At 42.2% G+C, this 27019-nt stretch overlaps 1 protein-coding gene across 4 annotated transcripts in view; it reads left to right on the top strand.

The window, feature by feature from the left end:
- Nucleotides 1–27019, top strand: part of fndc3a (fibronectin type III domain containing 3A) — a 77405-nt gene that overhangs the window by 45954 nt on the left and 4432 nt on the right. For all 4 annotated transcript variants that reach the window (XM_054794630.1, XM_054794633.1, XM_054794631.1 and 1 more), the window contains 19 exons: nucleotides 557–615; nucleotides 3620–3786; nucleotides 3866–3925; nucleotides 4004–4142; nucleotides 4590–4643; nucleotides 7257–7381; nucleotides 7557–7731; nucleotides 8960–9046; nucleotides 13113–13251; nucleotides 13362–13430; nucleotides 13971–14089; nucleotides 16027–16132; nucleotides 17406–17581; nucleotides 17675–17788; nucleotides 20955–21104; nucleotides 21398–21732; nucleotides 21798–22010; nucleotides 23025–23191; nucleotides 26600–26724. In XM_054794630.1, coding sequence (XP_054650605.1) covers nucleotides 557–615; nucleotides 3620–3786; nucleotides 3866–3925; nucleotides 4004–4142; nucleotides 4590–4643; nucleotides 7257–7381; nucleotides 7557–7731; nucleotides 8960–9046; nucleotides 13113–13251; nucleotides 13362–13430; nucleotides 13971–14089; nucleotides 16027–16132; nucleotides 17406–17581; nucleotides 17675–17788; nucleotides 20955–21104; nucleotides 21398–21732; nucleotides 21798–22010; nucleotides 23025–23191; nucleotides 26600–26724 — 2579 coding nt within the window. The remainder of the gene's footprint in view (nucleotides 1–556; nucleotides 616–3619; nucleotides 3787–3865; nucleotides 3926–4003; nucleotides 4143–4589; nucleotides 4644–7256; nucleotides 7382–7556; nucleotides 7732–8959; nucleotides 9047–13112; nucleotides 13252–13361; nucleotides 13431–13970; nucleotides 14090–16026; nucleotides 16133–17405; nucleotides 17582–17674; nucleotides 17789–20954; nucleotides 21105–21397; nucleotides 21733–21797; nucleotides 22011–23024; nucleotides 23192–26599; nucleotides 26725–27019) is intronic.

Raw genomic sequence — 27019 nt, 5'->3', positions numbered from 1 at the left:
TCTGAACCCTCAACGTCACTCAATCAAATCAGGAGTGAAGCTTATGTCTTTATTTCCATCTATCAGTATATGCAGGAGTGTGGTCATCATGTGGTATTTTGCTGGCAAGCATACGTATAATACTCAAATAGCGGCAGCTCGGAAGTACGGAGAGTGGCTCTGAGTGGTTTCCCAGGCGGCAAAAGCTGATGTCTTGGACAACTGTAAAGGGCTGTCCGTCCAGTGCAGTGTCTTCTTTCAAAACAGCGTAGCAGGGATGCTGGCGGGTGAAGAAGTGCCATACGATCACCATGATTGTTTACATGTGAACTCAGCGGAGGTGTGCAGCATATCCAAATGAGGACTATTTGGCCTTGTCTTAAGTCTGTTTTTGACAGTTTTTTTTTTTTTTTTTTTTAGCCACCAGGAAAAACATTTCCATATTCCGATTGAATTAGTGAACACCATGTAAATCAATTTTGTGTTTAAAACTGGCAACTGAATCATGTGATTTTAAAAAAAATATATAATCTATTTATACACACCTTTTTATATCTTTTTTTTTTTTTCTCCTCAGAGCTGGATGCAACAGCTCAGGCCCTGCAGGCGCTGCTGAGCACCATCAGTAAACCAGCGGTTAGTATTCACCTCTCTTATCTGTTCAAGTTTTCCTTTTTAGCCTAATTGCTTGGATTTGCATGTTTTTATGTGACCATCAGCAGTATGCCCATGAACATCGGTAATGATGCAAATGTGTTGCGTCATTAAACATCTTATTAACATCCGTGATGAATTCCCGCTGACGTTTCACTAATGGAGTTGGACCTGCTGACTAGCATACTTGGGGGAATTTCCGCTCCCAGATGTGTCGTCAGACGTTGTTTTGTTTTTTTTTTTTTGCTCGTATGTGACCTGTTCATATGTGGATACAAATGCCGTATGTATCCGATGCTACTGCAGTATGAACAGTCAGGTGGCATGTATCCCATATATATGTCACGGAAAGGTGTGGTTTATCGTGCAAGACTTTTATAAGTACTCGCCCATGTAGACAAAAGTTCTTCTTGAAATCCGAAAATGATTTAAAAAGGTGTTCGTGAAGCAGCTCTTGTCAATGTCTCACCAGTCCTGTTTCCGACATCCACCCACGCGCTCCTTGGAACAGACGTGACAGCAAGTTGTGTATGAACTGCCATAGCCAAAATTCTTACCCTCTTCCTTCTTCATCTCCTACACGGAATCATTTGCTTGAGAAAATATTGACTCCTGTTGCACAAAATCCCTGAAATTGCCATAAACGCTTTAGGGAGAGCACGCTGGCGATGTGCGGATTGATACTGAAATATCAATACTTTGATACCAGCTCTTCATGCTCTAAAGCCCATTGTCAAATCAAAATATTGATACTTTTGATACTTCACATATATGATTTTGTCCTTTGTTTTTTCCGTTGTATACAGTATATGCTCGGCCATATTGTAAGTCACTCTGCTACCTCAACATACTTCAGGGTTTTACATAAATCAACAAATGACTATGATGTCTTGTATTCTTTATAAATACACTACTTTTTCAAATTTACCAGACACATTAGGTGTAATTGCACAACGTATTGGATCTGTATCACCGATACCAGCCTGGATTTTAACCAGTATCGGATTGGAAATGAAATCAGTGGTATCGCTCATTACTAGAGCCCACACTGCAGCGATCTTTACTTCCCTAAACACACGGAAATGCCTGTGACATCATGCTTTCGCGCATGCATGTCACTTTCCGGACGCTTTGCTTTCACATTAACAGGTCACATTTTTATGGTAATGTGAACGACCACATAAAAGTCGTGTTTTAACAAAAAATCCAAATTGGGCATCATGCATCACATCGCCTAAGTCAACGGACTAGACGAAAACGCCATTATCAATGATTGTTGCACTTTTTAGTTCATTTCACAGTATGTTCTTATCATGTGGATTTAGATGGTATTCCGTCATTACTAGAAATCCTTTCAATCATACATGAAAGAATTCCAGGTTCCTGGACCAACATAAAGAAAATGGCAGTTACAGCCACCGGTGAATGGGGATTAGCACTGAAATAGCATTTCTTTGACCTCATGAAATGTTGAGCTCAAAGCTCTGAGCTCTCTTTCAAAGTGTGTGGATAAACTGTGAAGGAGCATGTCCAATACAAAGAATGGAGAGGTGGTGGTGTTTTTTTTTTTTTGCTGCTTCTTTGCCGCCACAAAGCTCACAGCTTTAGTTAAAATGGCTGTGATGCCAAACAGCGGGGTATAATGGTGCAAGGTGGTTCCCATTATGAATACATCTAGCGTTCCACCATTAACATTGTTACACGTTTATGCACCGTACGTACGCATAGGCGGTGTAATTCTGTGCTTACAATGACAGTTTTGCTCAGTTTTTGTGAATTGTGTTGATTAAACAATGTGGTTGTAGTTTGCAGTGGTGGCTGCTATTATACAAGGGATGTAAAACTCTTGCATGTAGATACACTGGTTAAGATACAATTAAGTAACTATTTATTTTAAAAACGCTTCACACAGTGTACAGACGTTACGATTCGTTACATTTGTTGATGTAGACATTAATCTTACATTATACAATAAAAGAGCACACCATATCCCCAAGCATGCTGTACGGCAGTGGTCCCCAACCACCGGGCCGTGGGATAAAAATAAAAAAATTAAAAGAATTTGTAAATAACTACATCAAATTATATGAAAATGGATAGCAATTTTGGAAATATTGGCCATTATTATATTAAAAAAATAATACAGTTTTTGCACGTTTAATGTGAATGGCAACTTGTCCCACTTTGTTGAAAGGTCGTTGAACGCACCATTTAACGTTCTCACATGCTGCACAGATAAACTACTATCCTTTATTTTTATCCTTTTTCTTTCACCTCATATTTGCTCCCAAATGCTCGTACTATGTGGGAAGGCATAAAGGTAAGATTTGATTACCTTATTGAGTGCTAATGTGTAAAAAAAACTAAAACAAAAACCAAGTCCAGGCTGGTACTGGGTGATGGTGGCTCTGTATCCATTGAGTGCTTTTAATTTCTTGTTACTGTCTTAGTTTTATACAATACATAATAAGATAAATTACATGGCTGTGTTGAAAATGTTTCCCTGTGACTAGCGAGCGTGCTTGCGCTGCTAATGCTTTTTACGTCGATTCTGGGCTTCGGTCATGCTAACCTACGCACCATGTGTGACAGTCCTTTCGCCGGCAGCCCAGACTCGCGTTGTTTGAGAGACGGACTGTCAAGCGGTTGCTAGTCTTGCGATACCCGGAGCATGTCTCTACACTCCATTCATCTAAGAATTTATGTCTGATTCTTATCTATCCAGGAGGCTGATATCCATGCAGCTTCGTCGGTTTATCGTCCACAACCCTATTTTTACTGAGAGTTTCTAATGTTTTGCTTACATTATTATGTCATGAGATGAGGATACAGAGGTTAAATAGTGCAGTGATGTTATGTCACAGCTGTCTGTGTAAAGTTGACAGAGCAGCAAAAGCAGTGTTTACACACCTGCCGATAGAGAGCACGTTATCGCTGATGTTGTGTGGCAGACATGATGGGAAGTGAAGATGTCATTGCGTTGCAGGTATCAGACATCCAGGCCAGAGGCGCAGCGGTGAGCTGGAGTGCGCCCGCCAGGCCAGAGAGTGAAAACAGCAGCACGGAATACGACTGCAGCCCCCCGGGGCCCCTCAGCTACGAGGTGTCTGTGTCATTTAGCAGCAAGGATGGCAAATACAAGAGCATGTACTGGTGAGCACCCTCACTTGGAGATGTGACACATGTTGAAGACTCGGAACAACGCTGAGTCAACACTTGTCTTCCATTGCAGTGGCGAGGAACTAAGTGCAACTTTGGAAAACCTTCGACCAGCAACAGACTATCATGTCAGGTTAGGCGGAACTGCGTGAGTTGAATGGCTGCTTTTAGAGGAGCTCTTTGTAATTCCTGTCGGTCTCTTCCCCCTCAGGGTCCAGGCCATGTGTAACTGTTTACAGGGAAGCCCATCAGAGGCTGTCAGCTTCACCACATTAAGCTGTGAGCCGGAGCCTCCCAATCCTCCCAGGAAGGCCAGCGGAACCAAGAACACACTCGTGCTGCAGTGGAAGGTATTCAGTCATCACCTCCGCATGAAACCAGCCTAGTAACGTAACAAACGTGATGTACCATGTATGTAAGACACACAACAATAAGGCTAAGGTGTCACAAATGAACATGTACGCAGGGAGTGAGCACCAAATCCCGTCTCCCACCCCCTCCTTCCGCCCGCTTATTGTTGTAGTCTAATTTGGTTCTGTTCCTCCGTGATGAAGTTCTCACTCTCCAGCAGTAAAAGGCTACAGTACCTCCCATGTGTGATCAAGTGCAGAGGGAGTGGCTTAGCCAAAACAACCATGAATTCTCAACAAACCACCTCCGGGTGAATTAAACCCAAAGCGTCGCACAGCTTGATGCACCCTGTTTGCATCTCGTTGCTGCTGGGACTAGAGAAGGAGGGGTACATGTTCTTTACACAGTGTACCAGTCATCATTCTGACTGCTTGTTTCTTCTGCAGGCCCCATGTGACAACGGTTCCAAGGTCCAGAACTATATTCTTCAATGGGATGAGGTACTGATTCAATCAGTATTTCATAGTGTTTATCAGAGTGTAGTCTTTATTATACTATAGCGCTTTTGGTAACACACCTGCCGTTGTGTGCGTGCGTGCGTGTGTGTGTGTGTGTGTGTGTGTGTGTGTGTGTGTGTGTGTGTGTGTGTGTGTGTGTGTGTGTGTGTGTGTGTGTGTGTTTGTGTGTGTGTAACCGAAATGCTAATGAGCTGTGTTTGTCTTTGACAGAGTGTGTGTCTCCAAGAATCACTATTGTGTACTTGAACTACTTTTGACATACAGTAATCCCTTGCCATTCTATGCTTCAAATTTCTCAGCTTCAAAAATATATAAATGCTGTTTTGTGGTTGAGTTCAGCCTTAAAAAATAAGCATATTTAAAGAAATATGTATACGTATTTTTTGCCAGATTGAAGCGTTTTCAAGCATAAAAATGGCAAAATGAATTAAAATACAAATATAAATCATACAAAGACGTTGCGATGCTATGTAGTACTCTGCTCTGGCCAATAGGTGTCAGTAATGTTACTGTAATGTTGGGTGAGGCACACAAGCACCTGACTTTATGGGTGGAACAACAGGCCTTTTTTGCTGGTTTGAATGGTCTCACAACAGGCACAATAATCCCTAACACGGGCTACTGTTGTGGCCGTAAAGCTCAACTCTGAACCCCCTTTCTGTCCTCCACTCAGTTCCCCTAGCTTACAGCAACACACATAAGCATGAGGTCTCATTGTGTCTTAGTTTCTCTTAATATGTCTACTAGTGATGTCATGAGATCTTGGGAGGGTTCTCGTTCAGAAAAAAAAACTGTCTAGCAATAAGAAATAAATTCTATTAATCACACAAAAAATGAAAATGAAGTGGATCATTTTGCCGGTCTCCATATATTGCCATGTCTGTTTTCCGTGTCTCAGTCCTCCAAACATGTAGGAAGAGGGTTCACTCGGTGCATTGGTTCAGCACATAAACAGCGATTCATAGAACAACAACATGAACAGCGTGAGCCCTCTTGTCAGCTGCTATGTCTCAGTGGGGGGGAGGCATTGTACTTTTCCTTAAAACTTTTCTTAAAATTAATGTTGATATCCCGTCTCGTCTTTTTCTCGTGGACCAAATCTCCATCGTCTCATCTCATGACACCCCTAATGTCTACTATATTGGGTAATAGGAGTGTAGAGGTGACTATAGGGGTATTATTTCATGCCTAGAGGGCTCTAATAATGTTAAAAACTGTATTTAGAAGGTTTTATTTAGTTTTTTTATGCTTTAACTATAAAAATATTCCGTTTATAAATTGGTTAACCTAATTCACGGAAATTCACTTATGATTGTCTGGTCTGGAACCAATTAACCACAATAAATGAGGGATTACTGTATACTGTAACTCTGCACTTGTCCGTGCATAGCACAGCTATATGTGCCACAATACTACATAACATTTTAACATCATGCTGGGTTAGCCTATTTGCCGAAGGAAAAACTACATGATCAAACTTACAGCTCCCACGTCTGCAGCTGACTGATGGAGTATTGGCAAAGCTCCAGGCTGCATTTCAAGATGTTTAGCAAAGCCTGTTTTTTGGTGGGGGTTTTTTTGTTTTTTGTTTTTTTACAAAGTGGACATATAAACGGCCAGCTCATGTACAGTAGTAAAGGCTTGTTGGAGGCACTGCCAACATTTGCATTTGAAAATAAGGGAAATTCTGGTCTTTCCAGCAGAATATCCCTTTTTTCATGAAAGTTAAAATACGAGAAAGTATTAAAAAAGAGGGAGGGTGCCTGGAGAGAGAGACAGGAGTTTGTTTGAGAAAAGGGTGGGTTGACATGTATGGTCAGTAGGGGTGTCACAAGATATTGTGACATTAAAACGTGACAAGATTACTCGTCCAGAAAAAAACTGTCTCGTCATAATAAATATATTAATCACACGATAAATAAAAATCAACTGGGTAATTTTGATGGACTCCATATCTTGCCATGTGCCTGTTTTATTCGCCTCCAAACAGGCTGGAAGAGGGTTCACTCATGCATTGGTTTCAGCACCTAGATGATTCATAGAATGACGTTTCATCGCGCATTTCATTTTTGGTCTAGCCCGAAGAGTTGATTTGTTCTGAATAAATGTTGACAATAATAATCAATTTGTGGGACAATAAACATTTCAAAACGCACCTGCATTTTTTTGTGACTCGATTTAATAAAAGTTTGTTTGTCCAGTCATATTTTTCCATTGTACTTTTGTTAAAATTAATTTAAAAATCTCTTCTCGTTGTCATGGACTCAATGTCGTGTATCATCTCGTCTTGTGAGTTAATAGTCAGAGGTGGTGTCATGTCCATGAGGAATGAGGTGTTTCCTCCATGGCATCATGAAAAGCGAGCCTTGGAGCGCCTCTTCTTTCAGAAGTGGAGCAAACAAGTGAGGGAGATGATAGATCACTTTTATCACACTTGGTGCTCATAAACCATTACAACGTCCTTGAAGGTCTATTTTGCATCATAGGGGACCTTTTAAAGAAATCCAACCTGTGGGTCCAATAGTAGTCCTACTCAACACACATGCTTCTTTTTTATGAGCTGGGGCTGTTAGTGACTTGTTGTGTCGTGTGCAGGGCAAGACCACTGGCGTATTTGAGCAGTGCTACTACGGACCTCAGAAGCAGTACAGACTGACCAAGCTTTCACCAGCCTCAAGATACTCCTTCCGCCTTGCAGCCAAAAATGACTTGGGTGTCAGGTAGATGCTTGAATTCGTACACTGCTCCCATCTTGTGACGTGTGTTGATGTTGCCGTAACGTAGCGTCAATATGGCCATCTTTGTGCTTCCATGCATGTCTGTCAATCTCACACATGCTCTCTTTTTCTCTGTCTCTCTCATATATATGCTCCCTCTCCTGTCTTCTTTCTCCAGTGAGTTCAGTGAAGTGGTGGACCTGTTCACCTCATGCAGTGTGCCATTGCCACCCTTCCCTCCGGAGCTGGAGATGGCGGGGGTGACCTGGCTGTGTCTCAAGTGGCAGAGGCCCAGCAGCTCGCCCAAGGAGGACGACGTCTACTACGTATTGGAGATGGAGGAGGAAGGCTCGGTAACCACACTCATAAGAACTCCCAGTGTTTCTTATACATTCATTTATTTGGGTCTCTTTGGCCAAATGTTTTAAAATGTATTTCCGTGAGAGCCATATATTATTTTTTTTAACACTGAATACAAATGTGTACATTTTTAGTCAAGACCAACAATTTTAGAATATAGTAAGTTTCTGCATTTATTCTTTTGAATACTGTTGTTATACTGAAGCTAATCAATACATAAAATACTTGTTAACATTAATGTGACTTCTGACGGCGTCTGCGGTGGAAGAATTAGTTGGCAAGGAATAAGCGATAGCTCAGTAATGTGGAGGTACTTCAAATTCGGAGCATTAAAAAATCTTTTTCACCACCATAAAACCTGGCACAACCTCCAATATGAGGAATGTGTGAAGCTGCGCGCTGTCTGCCGCACCTGTTGCATTCCTCATGAAAGGAAAAGCAAAGTGATGTGCTGTTATAAAGAGGGTTCCTATCACATTGCTAAGATATGGTCCTCATTGCAACAGTGGGGAAAAAACGTCTTTAAAACCTGCTGAAGACGATGGACTCGCGATGTCCAGCGAGCTTCGCAGCCACAATTATTTAACACAACAAGCTCTACCACAAATGTACAAGGAAGTTAGACAGACAGTTGCTAAGCCTGATGCACTTGACACAAAATAAGGACATGCTCGTATCTTCTAAAAATGTTTACCTAAGTATTTTGAAATGTCCTCTTAAACCGGGCACTCCTTCATATTTTGTTCTTTTGTTATTAGCTGAGGATTTGAGCATAGCCAAAGGTTTGTTATAAAAAAAAAAGGTTATATTAGACTTGTTCTATATTTATTTCAAAAAGAGAATGGCCTACTTTATTTTAGAGGCTATTTTTAGATAACTTTTTTTTATGTTCATCTAGCATGAATCTTTAAAATTTTAAAAAACATCTTCATGTTAAATATTTATTTTAATAAAACAAATTGACACGCATATTTAGCTTTGATTTTGTATTAACTCACTTTGCTTAAAAAATATCGGGATATATATCGATATTCAACCTATATATATATATATATATATATATATCGGGATATGAGTTTTGCTCCATATCGCCGAGCCCTACTGAGAACATTGTCCGATGGCCAGGAGCTGTTTGTCTCCTGCAGACCTCCACGCTGACTTGTCTTGTGAGCTTTTACTCAGGGGAGGTGTGTTTGTCTCCTTGTCTTGTTTCGCTGCCAGGGTTACGGCTTCCAGCCGAGCTACGACGGTGATGAACTCTCGTGCACGGTCAGGAACCTCCACAGGAGCACCAAGTACAAGTTCCGGGTAAGGCAGCCCCCCCACACCCCACGTTGTGAGATAAAGTCTACCGCTTTGTGTTTGTATGTCAAGACGACAGGCCTCAGGCGGGAGCGATGCTGATGCCAACAGCAACTGTGTGACTCATCCGGTCGCAGCTAAAGCATAAACATGCAGATGCCACAGCTCATCACCTTGTCATGCAAGACTTCTTATTATTGTTATCATTATCATGAACATGTCCACTGCGCTTTATTTTGAATGCGTAATTGCATTTTTGCATGTTTTTGGTATTGCAACAGTACACACTTCTCCTGACAAATGTGTTATTACGCCTTAGCCAAACACCATCATTGCTATCGTTAGAAATGTACACTATCAAGCCCTCCTTCCCGCTTTCATTTGCAATTATCCAAGTGCTTAGTGCAAGGCGACACTGGGCTGCGAGGAGGGGTTTGTCTCGCTTCAGCGTGAATATGAGCCGGACTCTGCATGGGGGGGGGGGTTATGCAAAATTGCAGATAAACTATATTATTGGCAAAATTACTTTGAGACCGTTTTTGTCTTGAATGTAATAATACATAATAATCCCACTACACCCAATCAAAAGAAACACATTTGAATTTCTCATGAGTATTTAATATTTTGAATTGCAATGTCAAGAGCTTTTAAATAAAATAAACAAAAAAAGACCCAAAAAAACCCCAATGAAAATAAAATAGAATCGCAGTCTCTTTTAGCAAAAATTGCACTTCAATAAAAATCACAATCAATCACAATATTTCTGATTTTGAATTAGTGCCACTTTCGTTATTGTCTGAATATTGACCATAGTAAGAAAAAACTGCGAAATAACCTGGAAATTCTGTGAAGTAGTCATTGACAGACAGGCACCAAGAAAGTATTCCATTGTGTAGCACACCACACACACACAGCTAACAAACAAGTAGTGCAGTCAGTTGCGAGTGACCGACACAGAGGCCCTCTCCACATGGGAACGTTCTTGGGATTTTTTCAAATTTGTATTTTTTATTTTTTATATTTTTGACAGGTTGAAAAAAAAATTGCCTCCAAATTAGCTGGATTAGTAAATAGTTGCATCGGTTCCTGATCACTGGGTAAAAAGGATGCAATACACAAGGCACACCTGCATGTGGCGCTGTAAACAGATCACACAGATGACACTCAAAATATTCAGATACTATGTTGGCTTGATGTCAAAGCTCACTTCTGGTCAGGTGACGGCGATGGGTCACTGACATCATCGTTTCAAAAAAGTAGCGGATTGCTTGTCTACACTGGAAGCCGTTCTCAGGAAATACCATTTCACCCAGAACGCCGTTTCCGTGTGGATGAGAGGCCGAAATAATTAAATGCTTTGTCGTTTTGACTGGAAAATGTTTCTGTGGATGAGTGTGGTTCACTCTCTTCCTTCCGTTATAGAACCAACACGCCAAGGTGTTGCGACAGATGCACAGAGCAAACGCTCTTGTCAGCCAGCCTGTTTGGTAGAGAGAGAAGAGGAAAACATGCATGCACATGTCACTATATCCAGGCTGCTTAGAGCGCTATTAATGTTGTCTTAACAGCTGGCTTCTGTAGGGTATCAGCCAGGAACCAAAGGCTGGTCTAAAAAGCTTTTGAGTGCACATCCAAATTAGAGGTTGAGGTTCTAAAAATCTTCGGACCCACCTTGTATTCCTCAATTGGCCCTTTTACAGTGCCTGTATCTGTACGCCTGCCCATGTAGTGGCTCTTGTGGGTTAATATCTTAAAGGAAAATTGCACTCTTTTGTGAATCTTGCCCATCATCCACAATCCTTACTGTGCGTTCTAACAAGAGAAAACGTGTTAGCATGAACCAGCTAACAATGCACGTCATGGGAGGTACCTATTTTGACTCACTCCGAAACCTCTAACACGGTTTTATTGTTTTATATACATGCTGTGATCATGCATTAACAATTATGTTGATAACATGTAATACTTACAGTATCTTACTGTATTTTGCTGATTTAAAACATTACCGAAACTTCTTCCCTAGGCACATTGATTTCACATAGCCCATAGTAGCTAACGCTACTTGCGTCAACAGCAGCATAAAACAGCGACGACACTGACAATGTCCGCTCTCATTGGGGTGGCTGTGTCTTCCAGCACAAGACTTGTGCTCCAGTCCTCAGGTAAAAAATGCTGACAGCAACCGAGCATCTTGTTGAGTCTTCGCAGCGAAATTAAGAGCCAGTAGTATCCTCTCTTCTCTTATCCACTCTGTCTGTCTGTCCCGTTACAGTGGCTTGAGGCGTTGTGAGTGACGCTGAGACGAGCGAGGCATCGCGTTACTCCGCCAGATAAATATAATCAATGTAGTTTTTTGTGTTAGCTGCTACAATGACAATATCGCTGTCGCTTGGTTAATATACAGGTCAGTTATGACAATGGAACATTTTTGGCGTTTGTTTTTTTGTCAAAATAGGTACCTCCCATGACGTGCATTGTTAGCTGGAACGCACAGAAAAGGGAAAGGAATATGTGTTCATGTTTCAAATGATGATGGGCAAAGTTTTTAAAAAAAGGGCAGTTTTTCTTTAATATCTTCAATATTTGTCCAGTTTCTTCATGTCTTTGATAACAAGTATGTTGGCTTCCTCCATCCCTAGTTCACGCATTATCTGTGTCTACAGTAATCCTTTGTTTATGGCGGTTAAATGGTTCTAGACCTGACCATGATAAGTGAATGAAGTAGGGTTCCTTCTTTATAAATTGAATCTAGTTGGAGCTATACTTTTTAACATTATTAGAGCCCTCTAGACATGAAATAACACCCCTATACTCAACCTTTACACTCCTATATACACTTCAATATAGCACACATAAAAAGAGAAAAGAAGACAAAAATAAGACTCGTACTCGTGTGCTGCTGTAAATGTGTTCCAGTGCTAGGTGAGCTAAGTGGGGGTGGACAGGAAGTGACGTTGGGGATTACGACCGTAACAGCAGACTGCAGCTGAGTGAGGCCTTATTGTGCCTGATCATTCAAAGCTGCAATAAAAGCGTGTTGTTCCGCCCATGAAGTCTGGTGCTTGTGTTTTTCACCCAACATTAAAGGCACATAGTGACCAGTGTACAATACAGTGTTCCCTCGCTACATCGCGGTTCACCTTTCGCAGACTCGCTGTTCCGTGGAATTTTGTTTGTGATTTATATTTTTTTTAAAAGCGTATGAACTTGCATTATGTTTTGCGTCCTGATTGGCTAAGGGAGAACCCACACCTTGTGTTTGCGTCTTGATTGGCTAAGGGACTGTGGACCATTGTCAATCTCCTCGGTGCCGTCCTGTGCGTTCGACTGGCCAAATTTACATAAATGTTGGATCGCTAGCAGTGTGACTCTGAAGTGCTGTATGTTTGCAAGGTTTATCCCCGACAACACCCACAATGTCAACAAAACGTTCTGCACCGTCAAAGGGACCTGGCGTCACACCCAAAAGGCAGAGGAGGAATCCAGCCATCACACAAAAAGTTGGACTTCTGGACATGCTGAAGGAAGACAAAGGTTACATGGCTGTAGGGCGCCATGATAGAATAAATCAATCTTCAGTTCATGGAGGAAGGCGAGGATGAGTAAAATACGACAACAGGAGCAATATGTTTTAACAACAATACAAAAAAGCTACAGCCAAACGGCACCAGGACAAAGAGGAGTGAAATACACCTGAGCCACTTGATAATTAATGATCATTAAAATTCAAACAAAATGTGAGAAAATGTTAATGCCTGCCTGAGAAAAGTGTATGTTGAGGGGTTTTACAGCCTTTAAACATATAAAAATTCTAAAAACAAAAATTAAGCTGGCTATTTTGCGGATTTCACTTATTGCAGGCTATTTTGAGAACCTATCCCCCGCAATAAACGGAGGGAACACTGTACTACATATCATCAGTGTCGTTGTATCCGTCTTCTGAATGCATTATATTTGTAAGTGACATTGTGATGGAGTGAAGCTGCAAAGTTGTAAGCCCGAAGTGGCGAGAGATGACTGCACTACAACTTCTATTAATGTTTCACTTCCTGTCCTCGTGTCCTTTGTCCAGGTGGCGGCTTACAACTCGGAGGGTAAGAGTAATCCCAGCCCTGTGGTGGAGTTCACCACCAACCCAGACAGACCCAGCTATCCCTCCAGGCCCGTCATCAAGGGAAAACTGCTGCCAACCAGCTTCAGGCTGGGCTGGGGTGTGTAGACTTTCTATGAAGAAGATACTTCCTATTTCTTTCAAATGGTGAAAGCTCATTGGGTCTTGTTTCACCACTAACATGTCTCCATCGACACTTTTCAAATGTAGAGCCCCCAAAAGAGAGCGGGGGAGCACAAGTGACCAAGTATGTTGTTGAGCTGTCTGAGGGTTTAAGCGGTAAGTGACAAACATCATTTTATTGATCAACAGCAATTACTAGGGGTGTCACGAGACACACGGTTCATTAGGCGAGACGTTACACAAGATTGGGTCTACGAGAACGAGCCAAGACAAGATTTTAACATTACTTTGAAGAAAAGTACAATTAAAAAATGTATGACAATATATTGCAATCTACTAAAATAATTTCTACTACGTTACACTCTACTGCAATCTGTTGTGTATGCTGTCGGCCCCGCCTCCGCCCACCGAGACAAAGAGACTGTGTGACTGAGAAAAGGGCTCACTCCATCCGTGCTCTTGTTTTATGAAACAAACGTGCCAAGGTGTTGCACAGAGTGAACCTTCATCCTGCCTGTTGGAGGCGAGAGACGAGGAAAACATACATGTGTCATTAGTTAATTTATTTTTTTTAATTTTTTATTTATTTTTTTTTTCGAACGAGAAATCTTAACACGTTTTAAACTCGCGAGATCTTGTGTCACCCCTAGCAACTACACACACATACTTTATATTCATAATGTTTGCACTTGTCAGGGTTGTCGTGGGAGCTGGTGTATTCGGGCCCATCCATGGAGTACGTGTGTGACGGCCTGAAGCCTGGCTGCTGCTACCAGACCAGGGTGTACTGCATGAGTGAGGGGGGGCAGAGCCCGGTGAGTCATTCATAATCAATACACACACACACACACACACACACACTGCCACTCTCATGGGTTTGTGTGCGTTTACTGGCTGGTAATGTGATTTCATGTGCAGTGAGGGTTCAAAGGTGGAACTACTAAAAGGAAAAGTGGACATTTTTTGAATTTTGCCCATCATCCACAATCCTTATGTGAGACATGAACACACGTCTTTCTCTTTCCTGTGCGTTCTAAAAAGAAAAGAAAAAAACAGTCAGCTAATTAATGCACATAATGGGACACACATAATCAGCCTAGAAAGTCCACTATTAAAACACCTCCAAAAAGCTCCAACGGTTTTATGGTTTTCTATCCATGCTGTGAGCATGTCGTAACAGGTACATTCATGATAACATGTCATACTTACAGTATTTTGCTCATTTGAAGTATTGGTGGAACTTCCTTCCTGGGTGCATTGATTTTACATAGCAACAAAGAAAGGAACGCTACACCTAGCGTTAACTTTTCCAAACTCCAAAACAAAAACACAGCAGCAGTGGCAGCAGCTCCAATATGTAGCGTTACTTTTCGCTGGTGGCCTGAGGCATTGTGAGTGAGTGTGTGGTGTGGCGAGGTGTCACTACACCAATAACGTAGCTGTTAGGCGTCACAATATTAATAACAATAACAACAATGTTGCTGTAGCTTGGTTGATATGCAGGTCACATTATGTAAATGGGGTGGCGTTGGCGCTTTTTGGAGGTGTTTTCAGAAGGCTTTATTGGCGGAATAGGCGCGTCCCGTTGAGTGCATTCTTTGGTGCCTCTTTGTAGCTGTTTTTATATCTTCAGAATGCACAGAAAAGAGAGATGTGTGTCGATGTCTCACATAAGGATTGTGGATGATGGGTAAAAAAAAAAAAACAGTACACATTTTCTTTTAAAGGGACTGTATGCAACCTCCCAGTGTTGTTTTTGGCATACATTTTATTTGTAGTCTTAAGTCTTTTTGGAAGAAAATGCTTTTTGTTTTAGTCACATTTGAGTAATTTCTATATGTGATAGTTTTAGTCCAGATTTAGTCGACAAACACTCAAATGAATAGTTTTAGTTGAGGAAAACTAAAAATGTTTTAATTTACTTTAGTCAGTTTTAGGAAAAAAAAGCAAAAAAAAAATATTAATATGTCAATAAGTATTGGAAATTGGATGAAGAAGAAAACAAAGAGGGGATACAGTTACTTTTCTGTATACAAAGTACACCTGTCTACAGGTGAATACAAAATCAAATGTAAGTATATCATATCTTAAAAAACAGAATACCCGCACAGTAGGCAGAAATGTCATGCATTTTAAACGTCAGATACCAGGGGTCCACAACCACTGGGCCACGGGATACTTTGTGCAATGATTGAAAAAATAAAAAATACACTTAAAATAAATTTGTAAATAACTACATCAAATTTTATATAAATGCATATTAATCTGGTAAATATGGGCCATTATTGTATTTAAAAAATGATCCCATAGTGCTATTAGTATTCATATATTTACAGGCTGGTTCATTCATTCATGTCTCTTAATCAATTTGAAATGATAAATAAGTTGTGGTGGGGGTTTTTTATGAAAATTTGCAGGCCAGCGACCTCTTTTGTGGAGAACTGAGACTTTGCCTCCTAGTCTGTTGGCATGAAACAAAGTCTTGCTAATTGATTAACCCTCCCACAATGTTTTTCCTAATGAGCTGACTCGGCAGATGCTCATCTTTAATTTCTTTGTCAGCCGTGAATGCGTGCCGTTATTCATGAGTGGCCTTGTAAGGAAACATGACTCACGGTGCGCAAAGCGCAGCACAAGGTGACATAACACTCACATGTCTGACCTCCAAAAAGGATTCATGTTTATTGTAATGTTTCATTTGCATGATGTGCTTGGGTGAAAATGTCAAGGTCTTATCCTTTTTTTTTGCAAGCTATCGGAAACCCTGCAGGTCCAAACTCCAGCTGTGCCCCCTGGGCCCTGCCAACCCCCCCGATTGGTGGGCAAGCCCAAAGCCCGGGAAGTGCAACTGCGCTGGGGTGGGTCATTTCTCTGACATGGGCTATTTTGTGCACTTTCTTGTGAAATTTTAAAGCAAAAGTGTACTTTTTGGAATTTTGCTCATCCACAATCCTTATATGAGACAGGAACACAGGGGTGGACTTCCAGGGGTCACTAAACGTCTCTGATTATTGTTTTTTTTTTTCTTCGATTTTCTGTGGTAGTCTTAATTCACGTGCTTAAAAGTACATAAAAATGTGTAAACTTTCATAAGTGTTTCGACCGCTGCCCCTCCCTTCTCATACAATGGACTGTTCTACATTGTTGCACGTGTGCACATTGATACCGGAAGACGGGAGTGAAAGAAACTTGTTGGCGTGGAGTTAAACTAGTGGAGCGGAGAATAGGAGAAGGCAAGTGGAAAACAAAGGTTTTTATCAAAACAACTGAAGGTGTCAACCTTTTTCACAGTCACAGTCAAGGACGCTAGAATTGAACCGGCCTGTCAACTCGGCATCCACATTTGTAGTACAGTATGCCTTGTGCGGGTTTGGCCGCCATGATGGTGAGCAGAATCCAGAAACACTGCATTGTAAACATGTCCTCGGCACACTCCCCAGCCATTCATTTCTCTAAGAGACGCTCCAAAAGACCACATTTGTCATTTTTCAAGTTCCCCAAAAACAAAGACGTATGTGTGATAAAAATGTTGTAGATGTATTATATTATTTAAAATAGCTTAAAGCTACTTTGGTTCTCTGGGTGATTAGTTGAATTAATGACAAATCAGTGATGATGAAATAAATGTTGCATTGAGTAAATACTCCCACTTAAATAATAATTCTTATTTTGTATGTTGGTTGTTAAGCGTTGGTAACACTGTAAGGAAGGAAAAAGTCAAATGAAAGAAAAAGTTTCTTTCATACTGCCGCTCAGGTGTTAATATTAGCTGCCTCTTTTTACCATTTGTTATATCTTTAGAACATACAGAAAAGAGAGACGTGTTCATGGTATGTTTGTTTCACACATGCGTAACAAGTTACATGAAGGAACATCACAAGGTTACATTTAACATGTCTGAAAAGGAGTAGGAAGAAGCAGAGTTTATATTTAATCCTACCCCTTCCCCATGAAACGGTAATACTGTCGGGAGTTTTACTGTAGTTAATCATTAGCACCGGTCATCGTTGCATCCCTGCTCATAAAGGATTGTGGATGATGGGCAAAATTTGCAGTTTTCTTTTAAATAATGTAAAGTGCAAATGCTGCTTTTTCACCGCATCAAATTGAGTTTTAATGCGGATTTCCCAGGCCCGCCTCAGGTGGACGGCGGCAGCCCAGTGTCCTGCTACAGTGTGGAACTGAGTGGGCCGCAGCCAGAGGAGAGCAGGGAGGTTTACCAGGGTCCAGAGCTAGACTGCTTCGTGGGAGGCTTAATGCCCGGGAGAACGTACGGATTCCGGCTCAAGGCGGGAAACAAGGCGGGGGTGAGAAAACTCTCAATGCTGGCCTTCATCTCTCACCAGAATATCCTTTACAACGATTGTCTGAATGTCGTCTTTGGTCCTCTGTGTTGGTAGTTTGGGCCCCTCTCTGAGCGCTATGAGGTGACCACAGGACCCGGTGCCCCGGAACAGTGCAAGGCGCCTTCCACTACGTGCAAGTCACCCAGCTGTGTTGTGGTCAGCTGGGAGGTGAGATGTTCAGCGCACTTTGCAATAGGGATGTCCCGGTCCACAGATTTTGGCTTCCGAGCCAATCCGATTTTTTTTTCTAGTCTTGCCGATCCGATCCGGTACAGATTGTTTTTTTTTTTTTGGGCGGGGGGGTTTAATAATAATAAGCTTTTGTGACAAACGTGAATTTGTGGAATTGAATATGGTTATGAAAATAGCTCTTCAAAGCATTAAAAATAATGCAACCAAAGTATTTTATTACACAGCATGACCAACAATATTGTTTGGCTTTTGTAACAAACCTCTGAGTCAGCTCCTGTATCCAATAGAAGTCCATCAAATTAAAAGATAAAATTGGAAAAAATACTTTCAGGGTAGGACTAATCATTTGACATGGTTATACTGTAGATCAATTTGTGTTGTGATTTAGAATATATGACTTATTTTTTTAAACAAACTCTCTTAGGGCCCTATGAAATCTGTTTTATTTTTTCCCAAATTCATTATTTTCCGTTTTAATTTGTTTGAATTCCATTTTTTTTACCTTTTCCACTTATGTTACCAGCATAGAGTGTGTGATGTTTGGGTTGGTAAATAAAATGTCCATTAATTAAATCCAAAAATCCTTACATTTATTGATGCAATACATCATTGGCCCATTTTGTCCAGTCATTGAGAAATGGATGTAGCTTAGCTAACTTTTTAATGGGATGTCAGCCTCAGCACATATTGCTACAAAATCTTGAACAAACTGTAATGCCCGTGCTTGTGATAAAGGACGATGTAGTCACAGATGTCATTCCAATCACTTTATTAATGTAAGATATTTTAATGACACCCTTATTTTGTTTACACAATTGTGACAAAGAGCGCTCTTACTTAGAATGCCGGAATGTGTTGTGTGTGTTGAGAATGGCAAGTGATGGTTGATACGTGCTGGGTGCACGAATGAATGTGCCTCTCGTCTTTTTTCACTCAGAACCTGCATGTCGTCAGTGGGCGTTGCAAAATGGTCCTTACTCTAAAGCGGTAAAACACAACACGGTGAAATTATACTCATACAACTGAGTCGCGCGCGCACACACACAGCTGCACTAGCTAAACTAAGCGAACCCCACTAGCTACAGAGGAGTTTCCAAGGTTTTTCGATGCCGTTTCGACATGTTTAGTAGTGTTTGTGTGGTCCCTATTATAAGCAACCAGCGGGTAGAGCAGCACTTCCCATGCGAGCTCCCGACACCATGACACAGCAGTGCGGGCACAGTGAGAGGGAACTGCCGCTGTAGCTACGGAGACGAATATCCAACATCCAATGTGAAACTAACTTCACCGCGGACATGTCTGCATGGTGGTGTTGCCTTTTCTTCTTCTCGCGGGTGGCGCAAGTCGAGTGGCAACCAGCTTTGAGGCGCATTACAGCACCTAGCGTGTTGGAGTGTGGCTCAGAGTTACGAACGTGATACGGCAACCGGATGGGCCCGATCTCGTGGCGAAAGCCGATATTATCTTCACAAATACAGCAGATCGGCAGCCGATGCCGATCCTGAAGATAGGCTCGGGACATCCCTTCTTTGCAATATCCCTAAATTGAACAATGTTACTCCATAGGTAAATAGAAATACGGTCATTCCTCGCTACATCATGTTTTTTCAAAAATGAATTCATAAATTATGGCTGTTTTGTGATTGACTATGGCCTATTATTAGTCAAAAAATATTGAAAGACAAGTAATATGTAGTATTCTGGTCGCAAGGCATCAGTAATGACACAACATTGATGATACATGACATGACATGACCTTCACACTGCATGCAGTCAGCCATGGCGTGTGACATGATAGAGTGGAAGAAAAAAAAGTTCTCTGGCAACTTTGATGTCCTTCTTGTTTGTTTTTTTTCTGTGTTACCGGCGGAATAGCATCCTTTTTCAAAATGCGTTTATACCGTACTTTCAAGCCAAATGCTTCTTGTAAAGGTGTTCCTTCATAGCAGTCATCAGTGAAATGATCACTGCAAAGAACAGAACTCAAGGTGGGCGTCCATCCTTCTCTCTTCGTGGATGCAGGAAGTGGTGGTGACAGTGCATGCCCCGTGCGGGCACAATGCGTGTCGCGTGCACTAATGTTGTGCACTAGACGTAAACACTACCTGACAAAGTGTAAGTAAGTCGTGCGGGAGCGTGGTAATTGCGTGCCAATGCACACCATTTTCGTATTTCACATTTCAGCACAAATTGCGTGCCAAGTATGTAATTTATGCGTCAACAGAACGCAAACAATCCGCACATTAATCTTATAGGCGTGCCTTAAATGAATAAATAAATGACACGTATTGCCACGGCAAATTGTGGTACAATGCAGAGGCAAAATGCAAGTGTAAATACCACTTAAGACTGTAGTTGTATTTGAAATCGAAACGTACCTTCCTCAACCAATGCACAAGTGCTCTGACTATGCAGATTAACAATGGCATCTAATGGACGGGCTCGTAATGACAAGCCAATTCAGACAGTCCTATTATGAAGTGATTGTGAGCCACAAATAAATTGATGTACGATTAAAGAGAAAATAGCTCATTAGGGGTGTCACGGGACACTCACAAGACCAGACGATACACGAGATTGGGTCTACGAGAACGAGACGAGACTTTAACATTACTTTTAAGAAAAGTGAATTGATATAAAATATAGGACAATACGTTGCAATCTACTAAATTAATTTCTACTACATTACACTCCACTGCACATTGTGTGACGCTAGCGGCCCCGCCACCACCCACTGAAACAAAGAGCCTCTATGACTGATAAAAGGGCTCACCCCGTTCATGCCGTTGTTCTATGAAATAAACGTGTGTGAAAGAAATGCACAGAGTGAAACCTCTTCCTGCCTGTTTGGAGGCAAGAAAGGAGGAAAACAGACACTCATGCACATGGAAATATATTGATTATCCACTTCATATTGTGTGACGAATTAATTTATTATCACCCCAGGCCTAGTGCCCACGACAGTTTTTCTTGTCACATTTTAATTTCGGGTGATCTTGTGACACCCCTATAGCTCAGTATGGAAAACCCATTAAGATTTGGTTATAGAGGTTAGGGAGCGTCTCTAAAGTCACTTTGGGACACAGACGAGGAATGCTGTGATGATAGCATGACTATAAGACTGTGAATTGTCCTCTCCTAGGCCCCGCCCTGCAATGGAGCACCTGTGAGCGAGTTCCGTCTGGAGTGGGGTGCCGCTGAGGGCAGCATGCAGGTGGGCTACAGCGGGCCGGCCCTCAGCCACGAAATGAAAGGTCTGCTACCTGCAACCAACTACTTCTGCAGGGTACAGGTGAGAGCACCAAATGCAGCACCAACTGGACTTACTGGGAAATGTTGAATGTGTGCTGGATTGGCAAAAGATATGTTTAGATAGTGAATAATAAGGTGAGAGGCTGCTATGAATTGAATAGTGCTAAGTGCTTATCAGGCATGAAAAGTGCGGTTTAGATGGATGGTAGCCAATCTTGCCATTTTATTTGCCTTTAGGCCATTAGCTTCTGAAATACTTATGTTTACACCGCCATCTTGTGGAGAAGTTTAGTCATTGCACCCCACTGACTGTCGTCTTTCTGGTCGGTGCAGGCCGTGAATGTGGCTGGTGTGGGGCCCTTCAGCGAGGCCCTCTTGTGCCAGACCCCCTGCTCTGTGCCCGCAGCCGTTAGCAACATCTGTGCCATGAGGGAGACGGAGCTGATAGAGCACAACGCAGAGGATGATGATGACGAAGAGGATGATGGCGCCAGGACAATGCCACTGTACTCGCCATCCACCTGCGTGGGGATTTGCTGGGACCCCCCCTGCGACCACGGTTCCGAAATCACGTCCTACCTGATCGACCTTGGAGAGCGCCAGCCCATCCTGGTCGGCCGCGTCAGCAAACACATCATCCAGCACCTGCAGCCTGACACCAGCTACAGGTGGGTGCTGGCACTGCACATGTCATCATCCCATCCTTGTTGACGACACCATTTGTCCCTTCCAGGATCCGAATCCAGGCCCTGAACAGCTTGGGAGCGGGCCCCTTTAGTCATACCTTTAAGCTGAAGACCAAGCCCCTGCCCCCCCAGCCGCCGCGCTTGGAGTGCACCGCCTTCAGCCACCAGACCCTCAGGCTCAAATGGGGCGACGGTCCAGCCAAAGCCGTCACCTCCGACGCCCTCCAGTATCAGCTGCAGATGGAGGACAAGAGTGGCAGGTCCGTACCTCAAATGACGTAATGACGTAATGACGTAAGCATCTAATTTGCATAATTGGCCATGACGCATTCGCAAAAAGTGACAAAACATGAAAAGTAAAAAAAAAACCAACCTATTAATAACCTTAATTTTCTTGATCCCCTCCCACAACAGGATTCGGTGCTCATTGAGAAAAGCAATATGTGCTTTCAAGACAGACTTGCCCTAAGTCTCCAGTAACACTGAGAAGAAGTTGCTAGATCTTAACTACCTGGCATTTATCTACATCTTCTTATCTGGCTGACTAATGTAGTGGACCACCACACAAATGAATTAATGGAAAACACTGATGTTTACACAATTAGCATGGTATTCATTTAACGGAGAATACGGTAATCCCTCGTTTATGGCAGTTAATTAGTTCCAATCCTGACTGATAAGTGAATTTCTGCCAACATTCCTTATTTATTTTTGGTAGAAACTGGTTACGACCTTCTAAATACGCCTATTAACATTATTAGAGCCCTCTAAGACATAGTAACTCCCCTATAGTCACGTGTACACTCCTATTACCCAATAGAATGGACATAATAAGAGCAAATAAGACATAAAGAGAACAAGAAGTGACATCGAATGCTTCTTGTGAATGCCTTATATTTGTATTTTATTTCTTTTATCCATTTTTATGCTTGAAAATGCTTCGGCAAGAAATACGTAAAATGTACTAAAATATGCATATTTTTGACTAATAGGTCATCGTCAGACGAAATTAGAAGTGCAAAGTGGTGAGGGATTAGTATATGGTTATTTTTGTAGTTGCAGTGCATCATACTATAATACTTTGTGTACCACACGGTGCAGTTGTACGCCAGTGCAAGCTATAACCTCAGTAATGTTGAATGAATATCTTACATAAGACAACATTTGCATCTCTATAAAGCCAGAATGTTTAATGTGTACCAAGACTCTCGTTGGAGGGTTTTGCACTCAGTGTCTTCATGGCTGGTCTTGAATCCCAAAAATTCTCATTGCAGATTTATATCCTTGTACAAAGGAACCTGCCACACTCACAAAGTCCAGAGGCTTAATGAGTCTACCTCTTACGCGTTCCGCATCCAGGCCTTCAACGAGGCGGGCGAAGGACCCTTCTCCTCTGTTTACACCTTCACCACCCCTCGCTCTCCTCCTGCCCCTCTCAAAGGTATGCTCTTTCGCGTGCTCTCTCTCCTCCTCTTCCTCTCACATGTGGAGTTGACTCTGAACAATCTTCTCTGAAGTTATGTCTTGTACAATTTGATTGGCACCATATGAGATTACATGAAGCTGCTGCTATTATGCTATCATCTTTCTGCATTCACTAGAACTCCATATGACAGGCGTGCCCAAACTTCTTCCATCGACGGCCATATAGTGAAAAATGAAAGGATGCAACTTTGCCACTTTGGTATTTTGTAAAGATATTGTAAGATATGCTTATATACATATACAGTGGTACCTCTACTTACGAATGTCTCTACACACGAATGTTTCAGGTTACGAAGTACCTGAACGGGAAAATATTGCCTCTAGTTACGAAGGCGTTTCAGGATACGAAGTCAAAAATACAGTACAGTACGCGTTGCTATTCGCCGCTTCCAGCGTTTCCCGAACGTAAACAAACTTGTAGCTGCTCTGCCATTGGCTATCGCCTAAAATCTGCCTGGCAACCCGGTGCGGGTGCGTGTATCCCAGCATGCTCTTCGTGTCCCCGTCCCGCTCTGTAAACAGTCTATGGTACCGCTACGAAGAGCTGTCATTCACAATGGACGCCAAGAAAGACATGCAGAAAAGTGGACAAGGAGAAAAGAAGAGGAAGAGGCTTTTTCTGGCCATAGAAACAAAGCAAGAGATAATAGTGGATGCGTTTGAGTGATCTTGCAAAAGAATATGGCCGTAATATATCTACGATCGGCACGATAATAAAACAAAAGGAAGCCCTAAAAGCTACGGCTCCTTCCAAAGGCCTCTCTGTCATTTCCAGGAGGAGGTCGGCAGTGAACGATGAGATGGAGAGTTTGTTACTCGTGTGGATAAAGGAGAAAGAGATTGCTGGTGACACAGTGACAGAGGCCGCACCTTCATTACAATAGGGGAAAAAAATGCCAGGCCACAAGCCCATGAAGGACCGCTTTACACTTGCCAGCGGGGACTGCAAAATCAAGCCCCTGCTGGTGTACCACTCCAAAAATCCCACAGCATTCAAGACTCACAAAATATTAAAAGAAAAACTTAAGGTGCTATGGAGGGCAAATGCCAAGGCCTGGGTCACCCGACAATTTTTTGTTGAGTGGGTTAATTTGGTTTTTGGCCCTGCTGTTAAGGGGTACCTGGAGGAGAACAATCTCCCCTACAAGTGCCTCCTCATTCTCGATAATGCCCCTGCCCACCCGCCCAGCCTCGAAGATGATATCCTGGAGGAGTTTTTGTTTATTAAGGTGCTGTACCTCCCACCTAACACCACCTCTATCCTCCAGCCCATGGACCAACAAGTCATTGCAAACTTAAAAAAACTCTACACAAAACACCTGTTCAGGAGATGTTTTGACATCACTGAAAACACCCAGCTTACCCTTCGTGAGTTGTGGAAGGAGCCGGAACTTTGACATTGTTGTTTGCCTCAAGATGATGGACATGGCCTGGCAGGAGGTGACCAGACGTAGCCTTAATGCAGCTTGGAAAAAGCTGTGGCCTGATGCTGTTGCCCCACGAGAAACCGAGGAGTTCGAGGTGGAGAGTGAAGTTGACAAAATTATTTCGCTGGGAAAGGGCATGGGTCATGAGGTGGATGACGAGGACATTAACGAGCTGATTCAGGAGCACAACGAGGAGCTTTAGACGAAGGAACTGCAGGAATTGGAGGCGATGCAACACACCGCTGTGCAGGAGGAGTTCAGAGACGACGAGGAGGAGGACGCAGCCATCGTTCCATCAGCTCAAATTAAAGACATTTTAGCAAAATTCCATGAAGTCTCGGAGTATGTTGAAAGGAATCACCCGGAAAAAGTGTTGACAAGTCAGGCTATCGCTCATTATGATGATGTCTGCCTCGCGCATTTCCGACGGATTGTCAAAAGCCGGCAAAAGCAGACGTCATTGGATCAGTTTTTCAAGAAACGCGAGGCAAAAACACTGCTGAGGACCAGTAAACAAAAGAGGCCAAAAAGTGACAGTTAAAAGGTAAATGAATATTTTAATTATTTCTTTTATTCTTTGTTTTTTTTACATTATGTGCCTCTCATTTTATGTTTATTGTGCGGTAATCTAATTTTAACATGTATTTATTTCATGTTCTGATGCTCTTTTATGATTTATTTAAAAAAAAATCATACTTTTGCGGGGCTTGGAACGGATTAGCGCATTTACATTCAAAAGGCGTCTCTACTTACGAAGCTACTCCCAGAACGAATTAAATTTGTAAGTAGAGGTACCACTGTACTGTATATGTATTTTTAAATGTTTTGTATTAGTGTACAAGGCACTAAACTACATTTTATCTAACAATGCAGCTGCTTTCAAAACACGCTACATATCAAATGACAACTAAATACATTACTTGGAACATTTTCAAAATGATCTGAATGAAGACATGAACTTGTGAATGTATGAACCCTGGAAATCCTGCATGGAAGTATGAAGTAAAGTGGGATGCTGTGTAGTACTCTTATATTCTTGGTGGACATGGGGGTTAACACTTACATATATCTTTATTTCACTTTAAAACGCTGTATAATAGTCTTATAAAGTGGTGCCTTGGTTAGCGTCTAATCCGTTCCAGAAGGTCTGACTCAAACCAAAACAGACTCTAACCAAAGAAAAATTTTCCCTAGAAAATAATGTAAATCCAGTTAATCAACAAATAATGTTAAAGGGCACCTACTATGCTTTTTCTCTTTTCTGGCCTATAAAGGATGTTACAATGTTGTATTCTCATGTTAAACCATGCCAACGTGTCAGATAAGGATGTTTGCACATTTGGAAGTGAGACCTTGGATGGTTCTGTTTTACAGAGGTTTTTTTTAACACCGAGTTCCACTGACATCGACACAACCCGGACTTCCTTACATGGGCATGCCCAGCACCCTCTCTTGCTCTGCATCGCTGTTCACTGTGTTAGCACGTCGAGCAATGGCTCACACGAAATGTTTGTTCTGGTGCGCCTAAATACTGCTGCGTGGGTTACAGCCGCAGCAGTATCTTATGTTAGGGATTTTTGTGCCTGTTGTGAGATCATTCAAACTTGCAATAAATGCCTGTTGTTCCACCCATCAAGTCTGGTGCTTGTGTGTCCCACCCAACATTACAGGAACATTACTGACACCTAGTGACTAGTGTACATACTACACATAATCACAATGTCTTTGAATGCATTTCCTGAATGCTTTATATCTGTATTTTGCTTCATTTCAGCGTTTTTATGCTTGAAAATGCTTCATTTTGTCGTATTCAACCATGAAACAGCCTAGTTTGTTTTATATATTTTTGAAAAACTGTGCTAGATATTCAAAGTGCGAAGTGGCGAGGGATATCTGTACTGTTAAGTATAGCTTATATTTCCCTCTCGCCCGTGCAGCTCCGAAGGTGGAGCGTCTGGATGACAACTCTTGCGAGGTCACCTGGGAGACGTTGGCGCCCATGAAGGGAGACCCCATCATCTACACCTTGCAGTCCATGATGGGCAACTCTGAGTTCAAGCAGGTACTGATGCTGCCCTCTACCACTCGACATCACGCACAGCCCACCCTGACATTCATCTCTTGAGAGCTCAGATGGTCCAGAAGGCCTCAGCCGTTACGCAAAGGCCATTGATCCATGAGTTGTCGCAGGTGTCATTTATCCTTTGTGTGTGTCATGGCCAGTGTGGTGCTCGTGCTAACGTTTCCTCATCACACATCAGGATCAGATCAGGGAGCTGACATGTGAGGCATCCGTCCTTGTTTTCCTCCCTTCCGCGTACACATCAGCAGAGATAAAGCACATGTTTATTTCCGTC

This window comes from Dunckerocampus dactyliophorus, chromosome 12 (genome assembly GCF_027744805.1).
Source record: "Dunckerocampus dactyliophorus isolate RoL2022-P2 chromosome 12, RoL_Ddac_1.1, whole genome shotgun sequence".
Taxonomy (NCBI): domain Eukaryota; kingdom Metazoa; phylum Chordata; class Actinopteri; order Syngnathiformes; family Syngnathidae; genus Dunckerocampus; species Dunckerocampus dactyliophorus.
Note: the sequence above shows the minus strand (reverse complement) of the source record. Positions and strands in the feature narration are given on the sequence as shown.